Source organism: Delphinus delphis, chromosome 8 (assembly GCF_949987515.2).
Source record: "Delphinus delphis chromosome 8, mDelDel1.2, whole genome shotgun sequence".
NCBI lineage: Eukaryota > Metazoa > Chordata > Mammalia > Artiodactyla > Delphinidae > Delphinus > Delphinus delphis.
This window is the reverse complement of record NC_082690.1, coordinates 94,832,796-94,852,512: the sequence shown is the minus strand read 5'-3', so window position 1 is coordinate 94,852,512 and position 19,717 is coordinate 94,832,796. Positions and strand designations below refer to the sequence as shown.

Here is a 19,717-nt window from a genome sequence, read left to right as displayed (position 1 = left end):
ACCCGTAAACATATGGATCCTCTCAGGGCTGGGATATCACGACAGTTATCTCCTTTTGGATGGGGGAGGGAAAGTATGCATTCTTTAAACCATCAAGTGTACCAACACCTCTTTAAAATAACTATCCCACATTACAAACATTCATTCTTGAGCCACAGAACTCCGGGGCCAGGTGGGCTTGCCGGTGCTGCGGACAAGAAAGATGGCGAGGTGTGCCCGGGATGGGGGCACGTAGGGCGGGGAGTGGGAAGGTCAGGGGAGCTCTTTCCTCACCGGCACTGCCCAACAAAATAAGCGCTTATGGAAAACTGCAAATCTAACTCACCTGACTTCCGTGGGATGGGAGTCTGTGAGGAGGAGACACCCTTCAACGAAGACACCTGATGTACCAGCGGGCAGCAGGCTCCCTCTCTGGGATAAGGAGCCCCGAGTCCTACATTTGATGTTTCATTAATGGCTAGGCAAACAAATTCTGAGCTTGCTGTTTTAATTTGCTCAGTGGGGAAGGAAAAAGTGTCACTCTATTGTAATTCCCAACTGGGTGCTTTTTTAAACCATCAGATGTTATTTCAGTGTTCAGCAGACATATTCGATTTCCTTTCCTTAATATTTGTTTGACTTACCCTCCGATGGGGACTGGGTGCTTTAGAAAAGCTCCGAGAGGTCAAACCTCACTGCAGCTTCTCTCAGCACCTCCGTGGGCCCCGGCCTGCCACTCGGGGTCCGCTTTCAGCAGCTCGTGCTCAGAGCGGCACACATGAACTATTCTCCCTCCGGGCCCCTCGAGTCTGCAAGCTGGTGATAGGACAGACCTATCAGAGGGTTCAGGTCTCCCACAGGCTGGAAACAGGGAGCCCGAAGCGATGTGAAGACCCCAGGGAGGTAATTCTCTAGGAAGAATGACTCCCCTCTGGCCTCAGTCTTCCTCATGCCTCCTGTGAGGGGAGCCCTGACTGTACCTCATGGGCAAGGACACTCACAGAATGAGCCATCCGGCCTGCTCCCTCTTCTCAGAACATCAGTCTCTATAAAGGCAACTCTTCATGTACTTAAGAAAAGGGAGAAAAATGGAAGTAAAGAGAGACAGATGTCCTTTCAATAGTCCACACCATTGATCTGTATGGTGGCCAGGCCCAGGAAGGAGACTCAGAGGGGAACTGTCACTCACTCAGATGTAATACGCAAGGCTCAAAGAGAGCTTCCAGCCATCAGCTTCTTCAGATCCTAAAAGAAGAAGTCACCGCAAGTCCTAGACAATTTTTAGTGTTCAAAAAGCTCAGCTTTGACAAAATGGTTCTATAGCTACTGTAAAGCCTTAGCACAGACCCAGCACAAACGCTGACCCCGAACAGCTCTGACAAGGTTTGATTTTGCGCACGCCCAAGGCAGGCCCGGCTCCTTGGGACGGCCGGTGCCTGCACTCATGGGGCCCGACGCCTGTGCTGGCTCCACGGTACACTGCTGCTACAGTCCATCATCCAGAGAGGAGGAGGAAACACCCGAACTCCCAGTCTTTCCAGGCAGCCACTGGGTCAGGCCATGCGGAGGCTCAAGGATCTGAGTCAGCTGAGAGGCCAAGGAAAGGAAATCTATGGCACTGGGTCCCACTGAAGGCCAAGGCACTTCCAATAGTTAGGTTATCTGCTGCAGGGATGTCCCTTGCATTTGGGCCCTCCTTTAGGGACGTTTCATTTTTATCAGTGTTGGCTATGAGAACCCAGTTTCCCGGTGCTCTAGGTGAAACCAAAGAGTGTAAGCCTGTCGTAGGGCCCATGGCAGGATGAGACAGGTGGTTCCATGTACCGTAAAGAAAACCCGCCCTGGATTCCCAACAACCCTGAGCACAATTTCAGATCTAGGACTCTGGGACTTAAATCTAGAGAGGAAAGCAGCCAATTCCCATCAGAAAGATCATAACCACAAGTCTGTGGGAAACAGTCTTGAGACCCAGTCCAAGACCCGGTATCTGTGGGAAACAGTCTTGAGACCCAGTCCAAGACCCGGTATCTGTGGCACTTTACTGGCAGACGGCTCAGAGAGGGACAAACAGAAGGACAGAGACAACCTATTTTCTTTTTTAAAGTTACCCACTAGCTTTTTAAAAGAGGTTATTATTAAGTCTAATTCTAAGATAGGTGTTTCCATCTTTCTGCTCTTCTAGTGAGGAGACAGAAAGTGGGATAGTTTATTTAGAATCACAGAATACATCATCTCTCCCCCTCTCCCTGGATGAATACATTTAGCTCTAAATTTTACTAATTCTGTTTAAAAGTTAACTGTATATAGAGTCTCAGCTCTGGAATTCTCCACTTAGCCAAGCTCCCTCGTTACCAATCAAATCTGAGCTATGACGGAGCCCACCTTTCCCTTCTTGGTTCTTCAATCCAGATGAACATTAAGCTTATAGGTTTTCCACTACCATTATCTAACTGGCTTTCCCTGTCTTCAGTCTGTCATCTCTAATTCATCCTGTGATCTGACTGCCTGGACTATATACCTCTTTGCAAACCTATGACACCTCTTCACCGCCTTTGACTTTTCAGCTGACCTCTTAGCCTGTCCATCAGCTGGCCCTATATGGCTGAACCGACCTAGCTTCCAACGTCAACCCAAACACAAGTTCCGCCTCCACCACATCAACTGGCCTGTGACTCCCCCGTGCGACCACACGTACACCCAAGCTCGTTCTAACTTGGGTTGCCTTTCATCTTGGTGCTTCCTATAGCAGGAGAACGCACTCAGAGGTGGTTTCACGTTCTCATGAGAAAAAGCAGGGCATTCCATGCTATTTTGCTGTCTTCTCATGATCCTTTACTTGCCATTACCTTGGGGAGTTGTGAACAAAATAAAACAAATAAATTATCATAACTGATTAGCACCCAAGAGGTTTCACCAGCCGCTGCCACCTAGGGGACGCACAGGCAGTAAAAGAAAGGCATCAGCAGTGTGTGCACCTAACAACAGACAGTTGCTCTTAGTCAATTCCCATCCCCACATGAAGGACTGATTTTATAACCAGTATTATTAGCCAAGAGGGTTTCACATCTCTCAGGTGAAAAATGTTCAACACTTAAGGGCTACTAATAATTTTTTATGGTTGGAAATGAGGATCAAAGTACGAAAGGAAAAATAAATTCCCGGGTTCATACATCCAGCCAAGTCTGCATGGCTCATTTTCTGCCACATGTTTTAAACAGCCTCTCTTAAAGGCGGGGGAGGGGAGGAGGAACAAGTTGCATTTTATTTCCCAGCTCTTTAGGTCTGAAATAAAAGCAGACAGACTTGGGGGGAAAAAAATCAAACATTCAAGTAACACTATACACTGCTACTGTTCCCCCAGGAGCTCCTTGCAAATGAGTATCAAGAACTCAATAGATACTTTCCTGGTAAAATACATAAACAGATAAATAAATTATCCCAGGCTGAAAAGAATCTCCACATCTGGTAGCTCACTAGAGCTTGTCAAACAAGTCAGAAACACGCAGGGCCAGAGAAGATCATTCTTTCGCTCCTGATTTCGGGGCTGGCGAGGGAATGTAACATTTCCCAAAGCTCTTTGCCTTCCAACAGGGAATATGACCCATTTAAACAGGCAAATGACCCCTATGTTTTCTTCCAATTAAATAAATAATGATACCCAGGCATTAGGTCTTGAATCCACATGTCTGTGTCCTCAAGTCACAGACACTGGAAGAAAAAAGGCCTTTCCTACAGGGTCTGGCCTTGCATTCCCAAGAACTTGCTAGGGCGTCCCTTAAAGGGTTATATTCAACGTACATTTAACACCTTACAGAAGTAACTTAACCTCCTCGCACCTCAGTTTTCTCGGCAATAAAGCATGAAGTGACAGGATGGTCTCCAAGGTCCCTTCCCGTTCTGATGCCGGGTTTCTTTAAAACAGAGTTTCTGCCTTGTCCGTGGACCCCAGTACAGTGTTAACGTTCCCTACGTGTGCTATGGTTTTGCAGAGGCTGGCCGAGCACTGCCGTGGCTCCAGCAACTTCCTCCGGGAAAGGGATTCCGGAGGTCGTGACGGGTTTCAAGCTTACAGCCCAGGTAGACCTTCCCCCTTCATTCCTCTTTCATCTCTGGGCTCTGACGGGAGGCCACCCTTCTTTCTCATAGCTCGGGGAGGGTGCCGTCTGCGAGCTGCCTTCAGACTCTGCTCTGTGTCCCTTAAGCAAGCTGTGGAGCCTGCTGCTTTAAAATGGTTTCTGTAAAGTGATGCTTCCAACCCTCTAACTAAAGCTCTGCTTTACAATGCCCTCTCGTTGTGAGAAACATATGTCAGACCTCCGAAGAGGCATCAGCAGAAACGCCATCAGAACAGACCCCGGGTCACCACGCTCTCCTCCGCTGAGGCAACGGCTGTGCTCTCCCTTTCAATCCTAAAAAGCTGTTGGCATTGCCTCCAAATACCCCTGGATCCTCACACAAGCAATCTCTCTGGGTTTCACAGGAAAGCAAAGGAGTTTGACACTTCTTACGCATACAAGTTGGATTCTTTTTCACATGAACCCATACCTTATACATTTGCCTGTACTTCTGATCCCTTAGATTCACAACACCTGAGGGATTTTAGGAAGTCATCTGGTCTATTCTTCAGCTCCAGGAAGGACTAGTAAAACCACCTTAGATACCGGAGGACTGCTGGCTGCCCCTTCCTGAAAAATTCCCAAATGGGGAGACGCCTCTGTCTCTCCAGATTTCTCTAAAAATGCTTTGGAGCCACAGTGAGAAAGGTCTGCTGCATGGTTTCTCTTTGATTCTCACATATTAAATACTGTGTTTAAATGATTTTTTATTTAATCTAGGATAATGAATTTAACTACTACAAAACTAATAAAAGCTATAGACACACACACACACACACACACACACACACACACACACACACACAGCCAAACCAGAAGAAACGAAGATGCCTATTTCACAGAAGAATAAGCAGGGGAATATTCTGGTTGTACTAAAAGTGCCAATGTGCCTAACGTTACCTAACTGACCTAGTAAGATCATTAAATCTACAACTGCAGAATGCAGACTCTTTAGGGGCACACAGAACATTAACCAAAATAGACCTTTTACTGAGTCATATAGTCTCAACACATTTCAAAATGATGAATTCATAGGGAGTATATTTTCTGCCCACAGTGGAATCAAATCAGAACTCAATAAGAAAAAGGTAACTTTAAAAACTGACAAAAGTAAGCAGTATACTTTTATATAACTATGGGTCAAAGAAGATATTACAAAAGAAATTAGAAAATATTTTAAACTTAAGGATAATGAAAATATGACAAATCAAAACCCGGGAAGGTACCTAAAGCAGTAATTAAGGAGAAATTTACAGCTTTAAATGCATATATTAGAAAAATAAATACTGAAATCACTGATCTAAGCTATCAAGTCAAAAGGTTAGAAAAATAACAGCCACTTAAACTCATGAAATTAGAGGAAGAGATTAATCAAGAAAAGAGTAGTTAATGAAATACAAAACAAATACACACTAAAGAAAAATCAACAAAATCAAAAGTTGATTCTTTGCAAAGAATATGACACTGATATACCTCTAACAAGGCTCAAGAAAAGGAGAGAAAACAAAAGTTGTCAATATCAGGAATGAAAAAGAGCACAGCAATCCAGATCTTATAGACTTTAAACAATAACAAGATAATAGTATGGATCATTTTATAGCAATGCATTTCACAAGTTAAATTAAACGAACAGAGTCCTTGAAAAACACAGCTTATCAAAACTAACACAGGAAGAGATAGAAAGCCTGAATAGTACTAGAGCCATTAAAGAAACTGGGTCTGTAATAAACATACTAGAGTGCTGGCTGAGGATAAAAGAATGTGGGATGAGCAGTGTAAAAAAGTCATAAATATCAACTATGGCTCACGAGCAAGCTGCAGAAGAACGTAGCAGCCATGCAGTTTTCTCGATTCCTTACCATATACACACCAATTTATTTGTCTCTTCTTTTCCAATTTGATATAAGAATTATAGCTATGATATATTCATATATACAATGTATATAGTCTATATAACTTATTCTTCAGATGTCTGTAGTTTCCTCAGCCTCTTAAGTCTATAAGTTTAATGACCTCTGGCAAATTTTGGAAGCTTTCAGCTATTTCTTTAAATATTTTTTTCTGCCCCATATTCTTTCTCTTCTCCTTCTGGGACTCTGATGACACAAATGTTATACCTTTTGTGATTGTCCCACAGGTCCCTGAGGCTCTGTGCATTTTTTTTTTCCCAATCTATTTTCTCCGTGCTGTTTAGATTGGATAATTCCTATTGATTTACCCTCAAGTTCACCAGTTCTTTCCTGTTATCTCCATTCACCTATTGAGCCCACCCAGTGAGTTTCAAATTTTGGTTACTGCAATTTTCAGTACTGAAATTTCCATCTGGTTCTTCTTTGTATCTTCTGTTTCTTTGCTGAGACTTTCTATTTTTCCATTTGTTTCAACAGTGCTCATAATTACTTATTAGAGGATTTTTTATGATAGCAGTTTTAATATCCTGGTCGATAATTCCGACATCTGTGTCATTTTGGTGTTGGCAACTGTTGATTATCTTTTCTCATTAAAGTTGCAGTTTTCCTGGTTCTTGGTATGATGAGTAATTTTGGATTGTTTCCTGAACATGCTGAGTGTTACTGTGAGATGGTGCTGCCTTTCACATTTTCTGTTTTAGCAGGGAGCTGAGGTTCAGAGCGCATGTCCGGATCCACTTTGTGGGCTCTGGATTGAATATCAATTGAATTTTCAAAGACTATATCGTGCTATTCTGGTCTGCCTAATTTGTGTGCTACCCAGAGGCTAATTTGAAACCTGGGCAGTATTCTACACTACAATTTCTTTCTCAAAGCCTTTGCTGTGTTGATTCTAGTTAGTTTCATGCATGGGCTGATCTGAAGGGAGAGGGGTGACAGTGTGCCCAGGAGGAATCCCTCCTTTCCATAATCTTCCCTCCACTCTCGAGTTGGGAACGGATGAGGTGCTGTCTCTTTGCTGTCTGCTGCTTGGTGCAGGCTGGGGATGGTGGACAGGACACCGCCCCCCAGCCCCCAGTCTCTGCAGCTGCGTCTTCGCTAACATTCACTTCATGGAGGACATGGAAGGTCAACTGAGTTCCACCCCACCGTCTCCGGAGTGGAGAGGGGACAGGGGAGGAGTGCCGTCTCTGCTCTTGCCTCCTGGTAGTGCAGGGTGGGAACGGTCAGCAGGGCTCTGAACGACAATCCCCCCAGTCACAGCATCTAGTTGGCAGGGGTACATACGGCTTCTTTCATGGTGTTTGCCTGGTGTAGAGTAGGTACAGTCAAAAGCGTTCCATCAGCAGGGCGGCCCTCTTCCCAGTCCTTACAAGAGAAAGCGGGTTTTTCTTTTTCTTTTTCTTTTTCTGCGTTTGTATGCTCGTTATCTGTGCCTATGAGTGTCATGGCCTTCTGCAGCACTGAGGCTGGGGTATACAGGAGGGAGGCAAGGAGGGAGGAAGGAAGGAAAAAAAAAATCCAAGGGAACTCACTGCTGGAGTATCTCTTAGGTCCTGAGTACCCTAGCCAGTCTGTCTTCTTTTTCTAGGAATAGGGTGGCATGTGCTTGCTCAATCTTGTCCAGAATTGGAAGCCTATAATTTATTCATTAAGTTACAGAATACTAAGTAGAATTGTGACAAAATTAAAGGAAGAATAAATAATTAACCAGAGACTGATATTATGACTATTGGGACTCTGTGTCTCACCTTCTAGGGGAGGGAATGCAAGGCCTGTATATGTATAAAGGACAGCTGCTGCATCCTTCTTAGTGAAAAGAATACAGTTGCTACTGTTGCTGCATGGAAGTTCAAATATGTGTAGAAGGGTCTGTATGGATGCTCTGGGGTAGCCAAAGGGGTAGACTGCACTGGTTATAAAGCTACTGACTTGTAGCCCCAAGCCCTGCTTCTAAATTCTGCCTTGTGATGCTAGGGCTGAGACTCTGCAAACATCTCACCTTTGCTAGGTGGTCTACCAACAGGGTGCACTAGAGAGAGACTGGAAAACTAGAGAAAAGGAGAAGGGAATTACTTCCTGTTTTGCCTGCTTTTCCTGACAGTGTGGCATTTCGCCCCAGCAGCAGAATGTGGTTCTAGCCTCTTCCGGCAGAGCCAGCCTTACCCTGACCCCTCAGAAGTACTAGCAATAGCCAGCCGGTGGCCCCTCCTCAGAGGTTTAAGGCCCAGCCCCGGGGGTGAGGGGGTGGGGTCGGGGGTCTCTTCCAAGCTTCTAGGTTCTAACGAACCCAGCCTCTTCCCTCTCTTCCTTTGTTCCTCCCACCCTAGGGGTAGTGGACGCTCCCTGGAGTTATTCTCTCTTTATACTTTCAGTAGCCCCTGTTTGCCCTCTCAGCTCTCTAATACCTCTATTAGAAAATTTCATATACTAAATCCATTCTGTTGAAACAATTAGTATAGATTCTGTTTTCCTGACTGATACGGATTCTTATTTGTTAATATTGGAATAGGAAACAAAATGTTCAGGTGTTTTTACCTTCACCAAAGAGAGGTTTCAAACAAATGGGTTTGAATAGCACAGAGGCAGAAATAGGACAGTTACATAATAAAATCTTCCCAGGTGGCATGGTATGGGGAAAATAGCACCAAAATGAGTTGTATGCCCTTATTAAGTGCCACTTACTAACTGGGTGATATTGGATAAGTCATTTATGGGCTTCATATAGTTTATGGATGGGCCTTGCCTATAATTAAAAGTGAGCAAGCTAGATTATCTCTAAGTTTATCTCCAACCTGAAACTATCACTTTATTTTCAAGAAATCACCAGTAAAACCATCTGGGCCTGGATTTTTCCTTGTAGGAAAATTTTGATAACAACTTGAATTTCTTTAATAGAGGGTACATATTCTGTTTAATTTTATATAAGTTGTAATTTTCAAAGAATTTTTACATTTCATATAAATTTTCATAATATTCTTTTAATGCCTGTAGGATCTATAGTGACAACACTTCCTTAATTCCTTTTCATTCCTGATAGTGAAATTTGTGGGGATTTTTTTGTTGTTTGTTTATTCTGTTTTTAAAAATTTTTTTAACACCTTTATTGGAGTATAATTGCTTTACAGTGGTCTGTTAGTTTCTGCTTTATAACAAAGTGAATCAGCTATACATATACATACATCCCCATATCTCCTCCCTCTTGCATCTCCCTCCCACCCCTCTAGGTGGTCACAAAGCACCCAGCTGATCGCCCTGTGCTATGCGGCTGCTTCCCACTAGCTATCTATTTTACATTTGGTAGCGTATGTAATTCCATACACATACGTTTTTATTTCTTTTGGAAGCTGGGTCATATGAAAACTATAACTTTTTTTAACTTTATGAGAACCTGCCAAACATTTTCCCAACCTGGTTGTACCATTTAGCATTTTAACCAATAGGTATGAGAGTTCTAAGTTGCTCCACAGTCTAACCAACATGTGGCACTATCAGTATTTTAAATTTTATTTCATCATTCTAGTGTGTATACAGTGGTAACTCATCGTGCTTCTACTTTAGAATTGCCCTAATGACTATGAGGTGGAGAGTTTTTTCATATGTTAGTTTACATCTCTATATCTTCTTTTATGAAGTAACTGTTCAAATCTTCTGCCCATTTTTCACTGACTTGTTTTCTTATTATAGAGGTATGAGAGTTCTTTATATATTTTGAAAATATTTTTCCCAGTCTATGACTTGCCTTTTTATTTTCTTAGAAGTGTCTTTTTAAAAAGTGTTAATTTTGATGAAGTCCAATTTGGTTTCTTTTATATACTGTGCTATTTGTCTCTTACTTAAAGGAAAAAAACCAAACATTGCTTAGCTCAGGTACACTCGAACTTTTTCCACTGTTTTCTTTAAGAAGCTTTATAATTTTAGTTCCTGCATTTAGGGCTAGGATCCATTCTGAACTGACATATGGATATCAAATTACTCCAGCACCGTTTAGTGAAAAGCCTGTCCCACCGCTATTGAACTGACTTGGGTCTTTTGCTGAAAACTGATTGATGACACGTGTGGTCTATTTCTGGCCTCTATTCTATTTCATTGATCTACACGTCTAAGTTTACACCAGTACCACAGAGTCCTGATTACTGTAGCTTTATAGAAGTCTTAAAATAAGGTAGTCCCGCAATTTTGTCCTTCTTTCTTAAAATTGCTTTGGCTTTTCCAGGCCCATTGTGTTTCCATTTCAACTTTAGAACTAGCTTGTCAATTTTAACTTTTTAAAAAGCCTTCTGGGATTCTGACTGGGCTTGCTTTGAATCTATAAATCAGTTTGGGGAGAACTTCCACCTTAATGATAGTGAGTCTTTGGATTCAGATGTATGATACATCTTTCCATTTATGAAGTTGTTCAATTTCTCTCAGCAATGTTTTGTGGTTTGCAATGAACCTATATGGCCCCCCTTTTTAATACACTTTTCAAGCTGACCCTCCCTACCCCTTCTCCAGGCAACCACCGATCTCTTGATCACTAAAGATTAGTTTGTGTTTTCTATAAATGAAATCATAAAATATGTTCTCTTTTTCATCTTGCTTCGCTCACTCGGCATAATTATTTTTCAATACAACCATGTTGTCGTATGCATCAAGAGCTCATCAATTTATTACTGAGTAGTATTCTATTGTATGGATATACCACAATTAGTTTATTCATTCAACTTTTGATAAGACTTTTTTTTTTCCCCCTCCAGATTTTGGCTTTTACAAATAAAAGCTGCAAGTACAAATACTAATACTTGTATTAGCGTACAAGTATTTGTGTATACTTATGCTCTTATTTCTCTAGGGTGAATCTCTGTGAGGAGAATGGCGGGGTCACATGGTAGAGATATGTTTAACATTTTAAACTCCAAACTGCTTTCGAAAATGGCTGTATCCAGATTGTGGATCACAGTGAAGTGGAAAGGCACGCAGGCCAGAATAATCTCTCTCCTATCTTTCATATGCAGGCTGGTAATGAAGATTTATTCATTCATCAAACATTACTGAGTATCTGATGAACGGGCTGAATTGGGTTAGGCAAAGAGGATACAGCAATGAACAAGACAGCCGTGGTTCTGTCCCTATGGGGCTTACATTCTAGAAGAAAAGCAGACACTAAACAACACACTTCACAATTATTTGCTCACAAAGAGGTAGAGTGCTCTAGTCTGGAGACTTTCTGAAAGTTTCTTTTGATCTGAGCGCTGAAGGATGAAGAGCAGTCAACAAGATAGATACAGTCCTAACACACTGTGATAACTGTGACGAAGAAGTAGTTCTGGGCTCCAACATAACTCTCCTAGGACATAAATTTTTGTTAACTGATTTGCTTATTCATTTACTCCGTCAAGCTTGCATGAGAGTAATCCTAGCCTTTGGCATAAAAAACAGGATTTAGGAGCACCATCTTCTGTCTTCCGATTCAACACAAAACTGGGTACCCTCTCCAGAAGAGAACTGTCCCTTCTGAATGATGGACACAACCATCAACCTTCCTCATGAATCAGCGGAATCATGAGAATGACAGCAGCAGTCGTGGTAGCAGCTGCTAATGTGGCATCTCATGAAGAGCAGAAGAGCACGCTGCCCACCACCCAGAACGGGTACTTCCCGAGCGCTGTCCATGTGGTGGTGCTACACAATCTTATCTAATGTACGCGACAACCCAATGAAGCAGATACTGTTAGTGCCATTTTATACAAGAATAAACTACAACCCAGAGAGATTACATAAGTTGTCCATGGTGACAGAGTAGAAACTTGGGCCCAGTACTGTCCTAACTTTGTTCATTATATTAATTACTATACAAGAAATAACTTTACAAAGTTACCCTAAAGCACTAGTGGCAGGGATGCCTGAAAAATATTAGTTTTCCTTAGCAGCAAGGTAAGTTAGTGATGGACAAGGGATATGCTGATGGTTCTGAGGACTACTTTTGAGGACCAGTAGTCTCTGACATGGTAAAAATCCTCAGGGAAGACAGTATAGTGTCACACAAACTTGAATTTAAACCCCAACTCTTCCACTTATTTACCTGTGTGACTGCAGGCAAGTTATCTAACCTTGCTTAGTCTCAGTAAAGAAGGTGAAAAACAAGAACTGCCTTGCAGGTTTGGGAAAAGATCATTAATGTATGTAAACACCCAGTAAATTGATAGGAACATAGTAAGTTGTATATAGATAGTAGTTAGGGAAGTTGTTCCTTTCATAGCATCTGGAGAAGATCCCAATTACTGGAGATGAGGCGTTTCCCTGCCCCCTACTCCTCTGATACACATTACTTCTTTAGAGGCAATGTGGAGTAAACACAGGGCAGCAGAGGGAAGAGGTGAAGATTCAAGCTCAGTCCCTCCGGGTTTTGCACTTCCTCTCATCAACACATTTTTTGCTGCTTGAAATGAACTCAAGGTTGAAAGAGATCCCAGGTTTCAATATTCATGAGATCCCAAGATTTCAACTCAAGGTTGAAAGGAATTCATCTAGTCTAACTTCCTTTTATTAGACTTCATTTAGACCAACTGAAATATCAAAGAGGTAGCACTCTGTCCATCTTGGCTACACCATTTGGAATGTTCCCTTTTTCAACCTTCCTTTTACCACAAAAATAAACACATGGGTATGGTCTGAAGCCATTACATGCAGTGGAGAGAAAATACTGGCAGAAAAACTGGTTTTGCCATGAGTTGCCTACTTATTACTTAGAGGAAGAAGTAGGTAATTTGCTTTTTGAAAAAATGGGAATGATAGTGTATGAAACATCATCCAACACCCTAGACGTGACGATCCGAAAGAAAGACACCAATATGAATAGAAATAAATCCAGAAAGATGAGTGTATGTTTTCCTAGCTAGTCTCATGCCTTTCACTGGCCAGTAATGACATCGACCAAGGTATCACACATCAGTCTATTTCACAATTTCTTTTATACACAATAGATATATAAATATATTTTATATATATAGTAAAAACCTGGGAAAACTTGAGCTTTTAATTTTTGGTGGTGGCAGTGGTGGGGGATTCCTATTTCTTCCCCTTAAAATCCACTTCTAATTTAAGGCTTAGAAAGTAAATTTCTATAATAAATATATGTATCACATATTACTTCATTAGATAAAATTTCATGATTTCTTAGAACCTCAAATTTAACAAATCCTAAAAATGGTTACCTCTCTCCCAAAGACAGGATGACTACGGGGGATAAACTTCCCCCGCTCTCCCCTGTGCCAGCTGTAGCTAATTGATTTGTACACTCTGTTTTGCTTGGGTCTGATACCACCATTACACCCCCGCAGCCGCAGGCCTCAGCCTGTCGCCATCATGCATCTCGTGTACATCCTCCCTGACAGGACTCATCAATTCCTACTGCTTTTCACCAGGCCTCAGCTCTGGCACTTTCCCCGGGGGAGACCTTTACTGGTCTCCATACTTAACCCCTGAACCCAGTCTAATCCATCAGCCACATCGAATGAATGGTGATAGAGAATGTTTCTCCCCAAAGACAGGCAGCCAGCCTCTCCACTTAAAACTCAGAAAGAAAGCCATCAACAGGGTCTGCTTTCTGTTTGTCAGTGTCGCCAGCTTCTTCGCTTATTGATGTTTTTATGGTTGCTGTGCCCAGCTGCTCGAGTCAGGGAAGTGGTATTCAAGGAGACATCAATTAAAGTGCTTGTTAAACGTCATAGATGCTCTTTTGAAAATGTCCCCTGGGACTCTCCCTGGGAGTTCCCAACTGGTGGATGGCACAGCTGTCGTTCTGGAATAGGGTTTTCCCAAAGTTCTAAAGAACAGCTTCATAACCTACACTCCTATGCACAGCTTTTGGACGCTACTAGAATTTAGAAATTACGACTTTACAGATTGAAATATAACACTCTTTAGTAGGAAAGACAAGCAGTAATGGGCAATAACTATCAAAAATGTAAATGCACCGTTTGAAACCTCCTTACCTCATAACCGAACTGCAGCTCATCAGAGGTCAGCATGATGATATCGTCGTCAATGGCCAGAACGGCCTCCGTCTCGATTTCATCGTAAGGGAAGAAACGGTTACTCAACTTGTTTTCAGCAGTTCTTACAACTTTTAAAGGAACCCGGATTTTGGGCCACAGAGAATCTGGAAAAAGAAAAACCAAGGTATTTATTACTCTCCTAACTTCTGTGAGGAGATAAACTGGTGAAAGCATCGCATCACAAATGAGATGGAAGAATCAACTCACATCCATGACTCTCATGAAATCCACACGCACAGCTGGGCAAGGAGAAACTCTTATAGGTGCGTTTTTATAATATCCTACATTGTAAATACTTCTATCCTCTCTACATCCTTACAACACTACTGATTCTCAATGTTGTCTTAACCAGAATCCACAAAGTGGCTTCAACTCACAATTGAGAGACAGAGGAGCAAAACGACTTGATGAAGGTCACGGTGATGAGAGGACGAATGGGCTCTGGACCGCCTCACGCTCAGGCCCGTGGTTTGAACACCAGGACTCTACCACCTCTGCACAATCCTTCCAGGTAGGTACACCCTAGCTCAAAACCTGCTTGCAGCTCTGCTGGGAAATACACGTGCTGAACACAAAAGCGCCTGCCCCCATCACGCCATCGCCAACAGCTCCCAAGGCTGCCAAATCCACCCTCACAGAACTGTGGCCCTGAGGGAGTTCAGCTTTCCTAACTTAGCACCTTACCGCCTCGACAGCCCTGCTCTCCTGACTCACTGGGCTTGGTTTCTCATTATGATCAATTTACAGAGTAAATATCGAATATCTAGGTCCAATTACATGGGATTTTCTGGCATACTGAAGAAACACAAACTCATGACTTGCCTTACATTTTTCCCATTCTACTTTGAAATGACTGAAGCCATTTAACCTCAGGTTCCTTATTTTAAAGTGCTGTGTTTAGCACAGCATGAAATTAATACTTGTTTCAATACAGGACCCACGTCCACAGACCTCAGCGTTCTCTACAGAGGGCAGTTTGTTCTTCACGCAACATTTGTCAAACGAGAATAGAAAAGGTATCATACTGCTTCCAAAAACCCAACACGTAATTGTGGGAAGGTCTAGTTTTTGTGATTCTTGAAGCCCCGAGATGCCTGTGGCCACTGCAGAGTCACCATACTGAAGGAGAAGTGTGACAGAGGGAAAATCAGGAGGGGAAAAAACCTGTCTGAACTGACTGCAGATAAAATCTCCTACGCATAATTTACAATACATCCATGTAACACGTTGGGGTGCTCCAAGGGTCTTAGAGGAGGCACCCCCAAGGGCAGCTTCCCAGCAGCTCCTGCAGATACCTTCAACAGCAACTCAGTGAACTGAAGCCCTCGACAGTACCCCGGCTGGCCTGATAACACCCCCTGGACAACTTCCTGCTGAATTCCGCGGGTATCCAAGGCGGCTGCTGGTTTCTTGTTTGCCAGTCTTGGCCTGTGGCACCTGAGAACCTTCACCATGCAGTGGGCTGCAGCCACCCTGTCTCCAGCCAGGTCTGAATCTCAGACCTAGCTGGGGAAGAGGCTCTCCCAAGTTTATTTCCTGTAATCCTTAGAGAGCTCTTTTTTACCATTTAGTCACCAATCTCCTATTCCTAGTTAGTAATTCTTTATATTAAACTTTTCCTGTTCAAGTTACTGTGTGGTTTCTGTCTCCCACCTGGACCTTGACTAACACACTAGGGATATCAGAAGGATTATCAGATGAAAGGGGAATTGTTTTCTATGGCCTCTGAAGTTAGAACCATGACCAATGGCTGGGTGGAAGTTACAGGGAAATTGATTTACACTCTAAATAGGTAAGAATTTTCTGATGCAATGAAATGCCTTCGGCAACACAATGTGCACTTCTATTTGAAATGCACTAACCTTAGAGACCAAACAAGATGCCTCTGAGGTCCTAGGACTGTATGGACAGTAACACTGCACAGAAAGAACAGTCTCTGGAAAGAGCTTCAAATCTCAGGTGTATCCATTACCAGCTATGTGATCCTGAACAAGTCAATCACGTTCTGCCTGTGTCTTTGACTGTGAAGATGGAAGAGGAACACCACCTTCACACGTGAGAAGGTGTGAGGATGAACGGTAACGCATTTAGCAGCATGGCGCCCGGCGCCTAGCAGACATCCACTAAGTGTCAGCTGTGCTTTCCCTTGAAAGTCTGAGTCTATTTACAGACCAAAGGATATTTCTGAACCTTAGATAGCGGTGGCAAAGTGGTACATGTCAGATCTGGTATATTACTCTGACAAGCCAGGGGCGTGTCCTCAGCATGTATCTTCAATGTCTACTTTGAGAGGAACAGAACCCCTGCCATTAATCCTCTGGAACTGAGAAAACCTAACACACTAGCGGAACAAAAGAACGTGGAACTTTTGCCATGTTAATTTCACAAGGCAACAAACAGCCCCTCTTTCTGCAGTACCTATAGGAAACAGGCTAGCTGCTTGGGTTAAGTGTAGACGTGCCTCCACCCGGGATGAGATCGGGACTTGCACTCAGGGAGTGTGCACAGCATGTTCGACAGCTTTCCACATTCTTCGCCTGCATATATCCTAAAATTACTTGAGACAATGTCCATAAAGAACTAACCTGCCTCTAGAAAGTCTTTGATGGGGAAGTTTTAGAAGGTGATGAAGGCCAAAGAGGATGATACGGGGTGCAGGTGGGAATGCAGAATGAATCATGGCTCTTTTGGAAATGCGATTACCTCTTCCTGTTCTGGGTTGGGGCTGGATAGCCAAAGGCAGCTTCGGCAAAAGGAGTCTCCATCCCAATGGTCCAGCTGTCTATGAACCATCGTTACTACAAGACAGGACTTCAAGCAGAATTCCCAGTTTCTTGTTTTCACTTTTTTTTTTTTTTTTTTGCGGTACGCGGGCCTCTCACTGTTGTGGCCTCTCCCATTGCGGAGCACAGGCTCCGGACGCACAGGCTCAGCGGCCATGGCTCACGGGCCCAGCCGCTCCGCGGCATGTGGGATCCTCCCGGACCGGGACACAAACCCGTGTCCCCTGCATCGGCAGGCGGATTCTCAACCACTGCGCCACCAGGGAAGCCCTTGTTTTCACATTTTCAAATAAAATAGGCCTCTAAGAAAGGGAACTACCTTTCTCTCGGGCTTTAGCATCCCTTCCGTGGAATACAGAGATAAGAGGGCAGCAAGCAAAGAATAAGCATTATAATTACTCCCTGCCCTAAAGCAGATAATGTTGATATGGGACTTTGATTCTGTTTAAAAAATAGGGGGACTTCCCTGGTGGCTCAGTGGCTAAGAATCCGCCTGCCAATGCAGGGGACATGGGGTCGAGCCCTGGTCCAGGAAGATCCCACATGCCGCAGAGCAACTAAGCCCGTGCGCCACAACTACTGAGCCTGCGCTCTTGAGTCCGTGAGCCACAACTACTGAGCCCCCGTGCCACAACTACTGAAGCCCGCGCGCCTAGAGCCCATGCTCCGCAACGAGAGAAGCCACCGAAATGAGAAGCCCGCGCACCGCAACAAAGAGTAGCTCCCGCTCGCCACAACTAGAGAAAGCCTGCACATCGCAACGAAGACCCCATGCAGCCAATAAATAAATTAATTAATTAATTAAAAAATAGGACAGGAGCATGAGGTGGGAAAGAAAAATATAGGTGAGAAAGAATAGAGGTTTTTTTTTTTTTTCTTTCTTTCTTTCTTTCCATTAAGTATTTTCAAAAGAATAGATTTACTCTTCTGCCTCTCCTTGAGCCCCTGATAAGGACCTGGTTCATCTGCATAATCCCAAATTAGAGAACTGACAAAGCATGACGATTTTCTGAGCGCTAATTGGCAATCTGAATAGATACAGTGGGGCCTAGTGCGCAGCGCATGAGCTTTGGATCCAGAGAGACCTGTGTTCACGTCTGGCTCTGCCATTTTGCAGCTCTGTGACTGAGGCAAGTTACTCAACTAATGTGAGCTTCACTTTTGTAAAATGGGAAGAATAACAGCTTCCTTGCAGGTCTGTCATAAGGAGCGGAGATAATACGTGTAAAGCACTTAGCACAGTTCCTATTCCTTGGATATAAAAGGTACTCACTGCATGGTTATAATAACGCTACATCATTCTCATCTGCACAGATGGATTCTTGTGAAGTCTAGGAACTTCACCTCCCCTCTGACAACTTGAAGAGGTGTAGACAGAAGAATACGGGGTGACGCCTTAGGGTGCAGAAGCAAACAGTGTCACAGCTAGAAACCTTCAGCCTCTTGCTACATTGCTTATCCCAGATGGGCTCTCTTTCTTTACTTCTTGAAATTCTAAATGGAACCACATGAATTATAGCCTGTGTCTCATCCTGTGAATCTGTAGCTGGCAAACAGAAATGTCACCTTCCATTCACACAAAGTAGTCTGAAAAATAAGATTTCTCAAACACATTGCCAAATTTATGAAAAGCAAACAGCTGAACCAGCTGACCTGATAACTTTACAGTTTTGAGCTTTAGTCCAGCTTGAAGGAGAAAAAGAACTCCTCGCGTTAAGGATTTTTAAAAAATGTGTACCGATTAACAGTTTTCTCCAAATTGGATGCCAAGAGCCACGTGAGCAAGAATTCTCCGACTCTGCAAAGGCACTACACAATGTTCAGGTTGCCTGACGATGACCCAAAGCCCATCCTGGCGATCACTGTCACAAACACAACCACAGATCCACCAACTAAATGATCAGATTATCTCCATACAAATCTCGAGCCCCCTCCAGGAGTGCTAGAGCTGCCTGGTGCACAGCCGGTCCCCAGGCCCCTCCCTCCCCAGGTCCCAGGATTCAGCTCGAAGGAAGAGAGCTGCTGCTTCTACTTCTCGCTTGCCTCTTCCGAGGTGACCATCCTGAAATGCTCAGCCAATCCCATCCTGCCTGTTAAGAACTATGAGAGTCCCAATCTGAAGCTGGGGTCAGGATGGGGGGTTCCTTGAGATCAACTCAAATTTAAAACGGAAATCAATTAAAACAGAAGGCTGAGTTAAACCTATCTGAAATGTACAATGTAACAGTTTCCTTCAGACAGGGGCCAGGGGCCAAGCCTAACAACCTTTATATCCATCAAGCCTGGAAACTAAAGAGCCGGGGAGAAGAAGGCAGTGGCTTGCCTTTTCTTCTGACAGAGCTCAAAACCAACGTGACGAAAGCTTGCTGGAAATTTCTATTGCCTAGTCTAAGTATTTACTTAAACTTCAAATCCAGCAATTTAGACTTAAATGTAACCAAAAAGAAAAAAGTATTTGCTTGGGTCGCAGAGTGAAAAAAAAAGGTTGGTGGGGGGGGGGGAAGGGGGCAATTTCTGCCTACACTAACCCTCCCAGCAGCAGGCATGTTAGCCACAATATTTATTCTAGTAAATGTAGAGAGAGCGGAAAACATCACTTTTGCCTCTAATATTTCAAAGCCTTGGACTTGCTTTTTAAAAAATATATATGTTACTAATGCCGTACATGAAAAATCAGATGCCTCTGCTGGCACGAGGGCCAGAGCTGACAGCCGCCTTCACCAACTGAACCAACACCCCACAGAAGAGTAAACATGGTTCACGTTCTCCCTTAACAACCACGTCACCAGAGCTGGAGCCCTGACCTAAAAACCACTGTTAGAAAAAAGCTGGTCCAGTCCCTAACCGTGTCAAAATTAGGGCCTCATCAGTTGAGGGCTGTCTTTCCTCTC

General features: G+C 43.5%; 1 protein-coding gene across 2 annotated transcripts in view; it reads right to left on the bottom strand.

The window, feature by feature from the left end:
- The window catches only part of EXT2 (exostosin glycosyltransferase 2), a 129,542-nt gene that overhangs the window by 24,135 nt on the left and 85,690 nt on the right, over positions 1–19,717 (bottom strand). For both annotated transcript variants that reach the window (XM_060018751.1, XM_060018752.1), the window contains one exon: positions 13,981–14,147. In XM_060018751.1, coding sequence (XP_059874734.1) covers positions 13,981–14,147 — 167 coding nt within the window. The remainder of the gene's footprint in view (positions 1–13,980; positions 14,148–19,717) is intronic.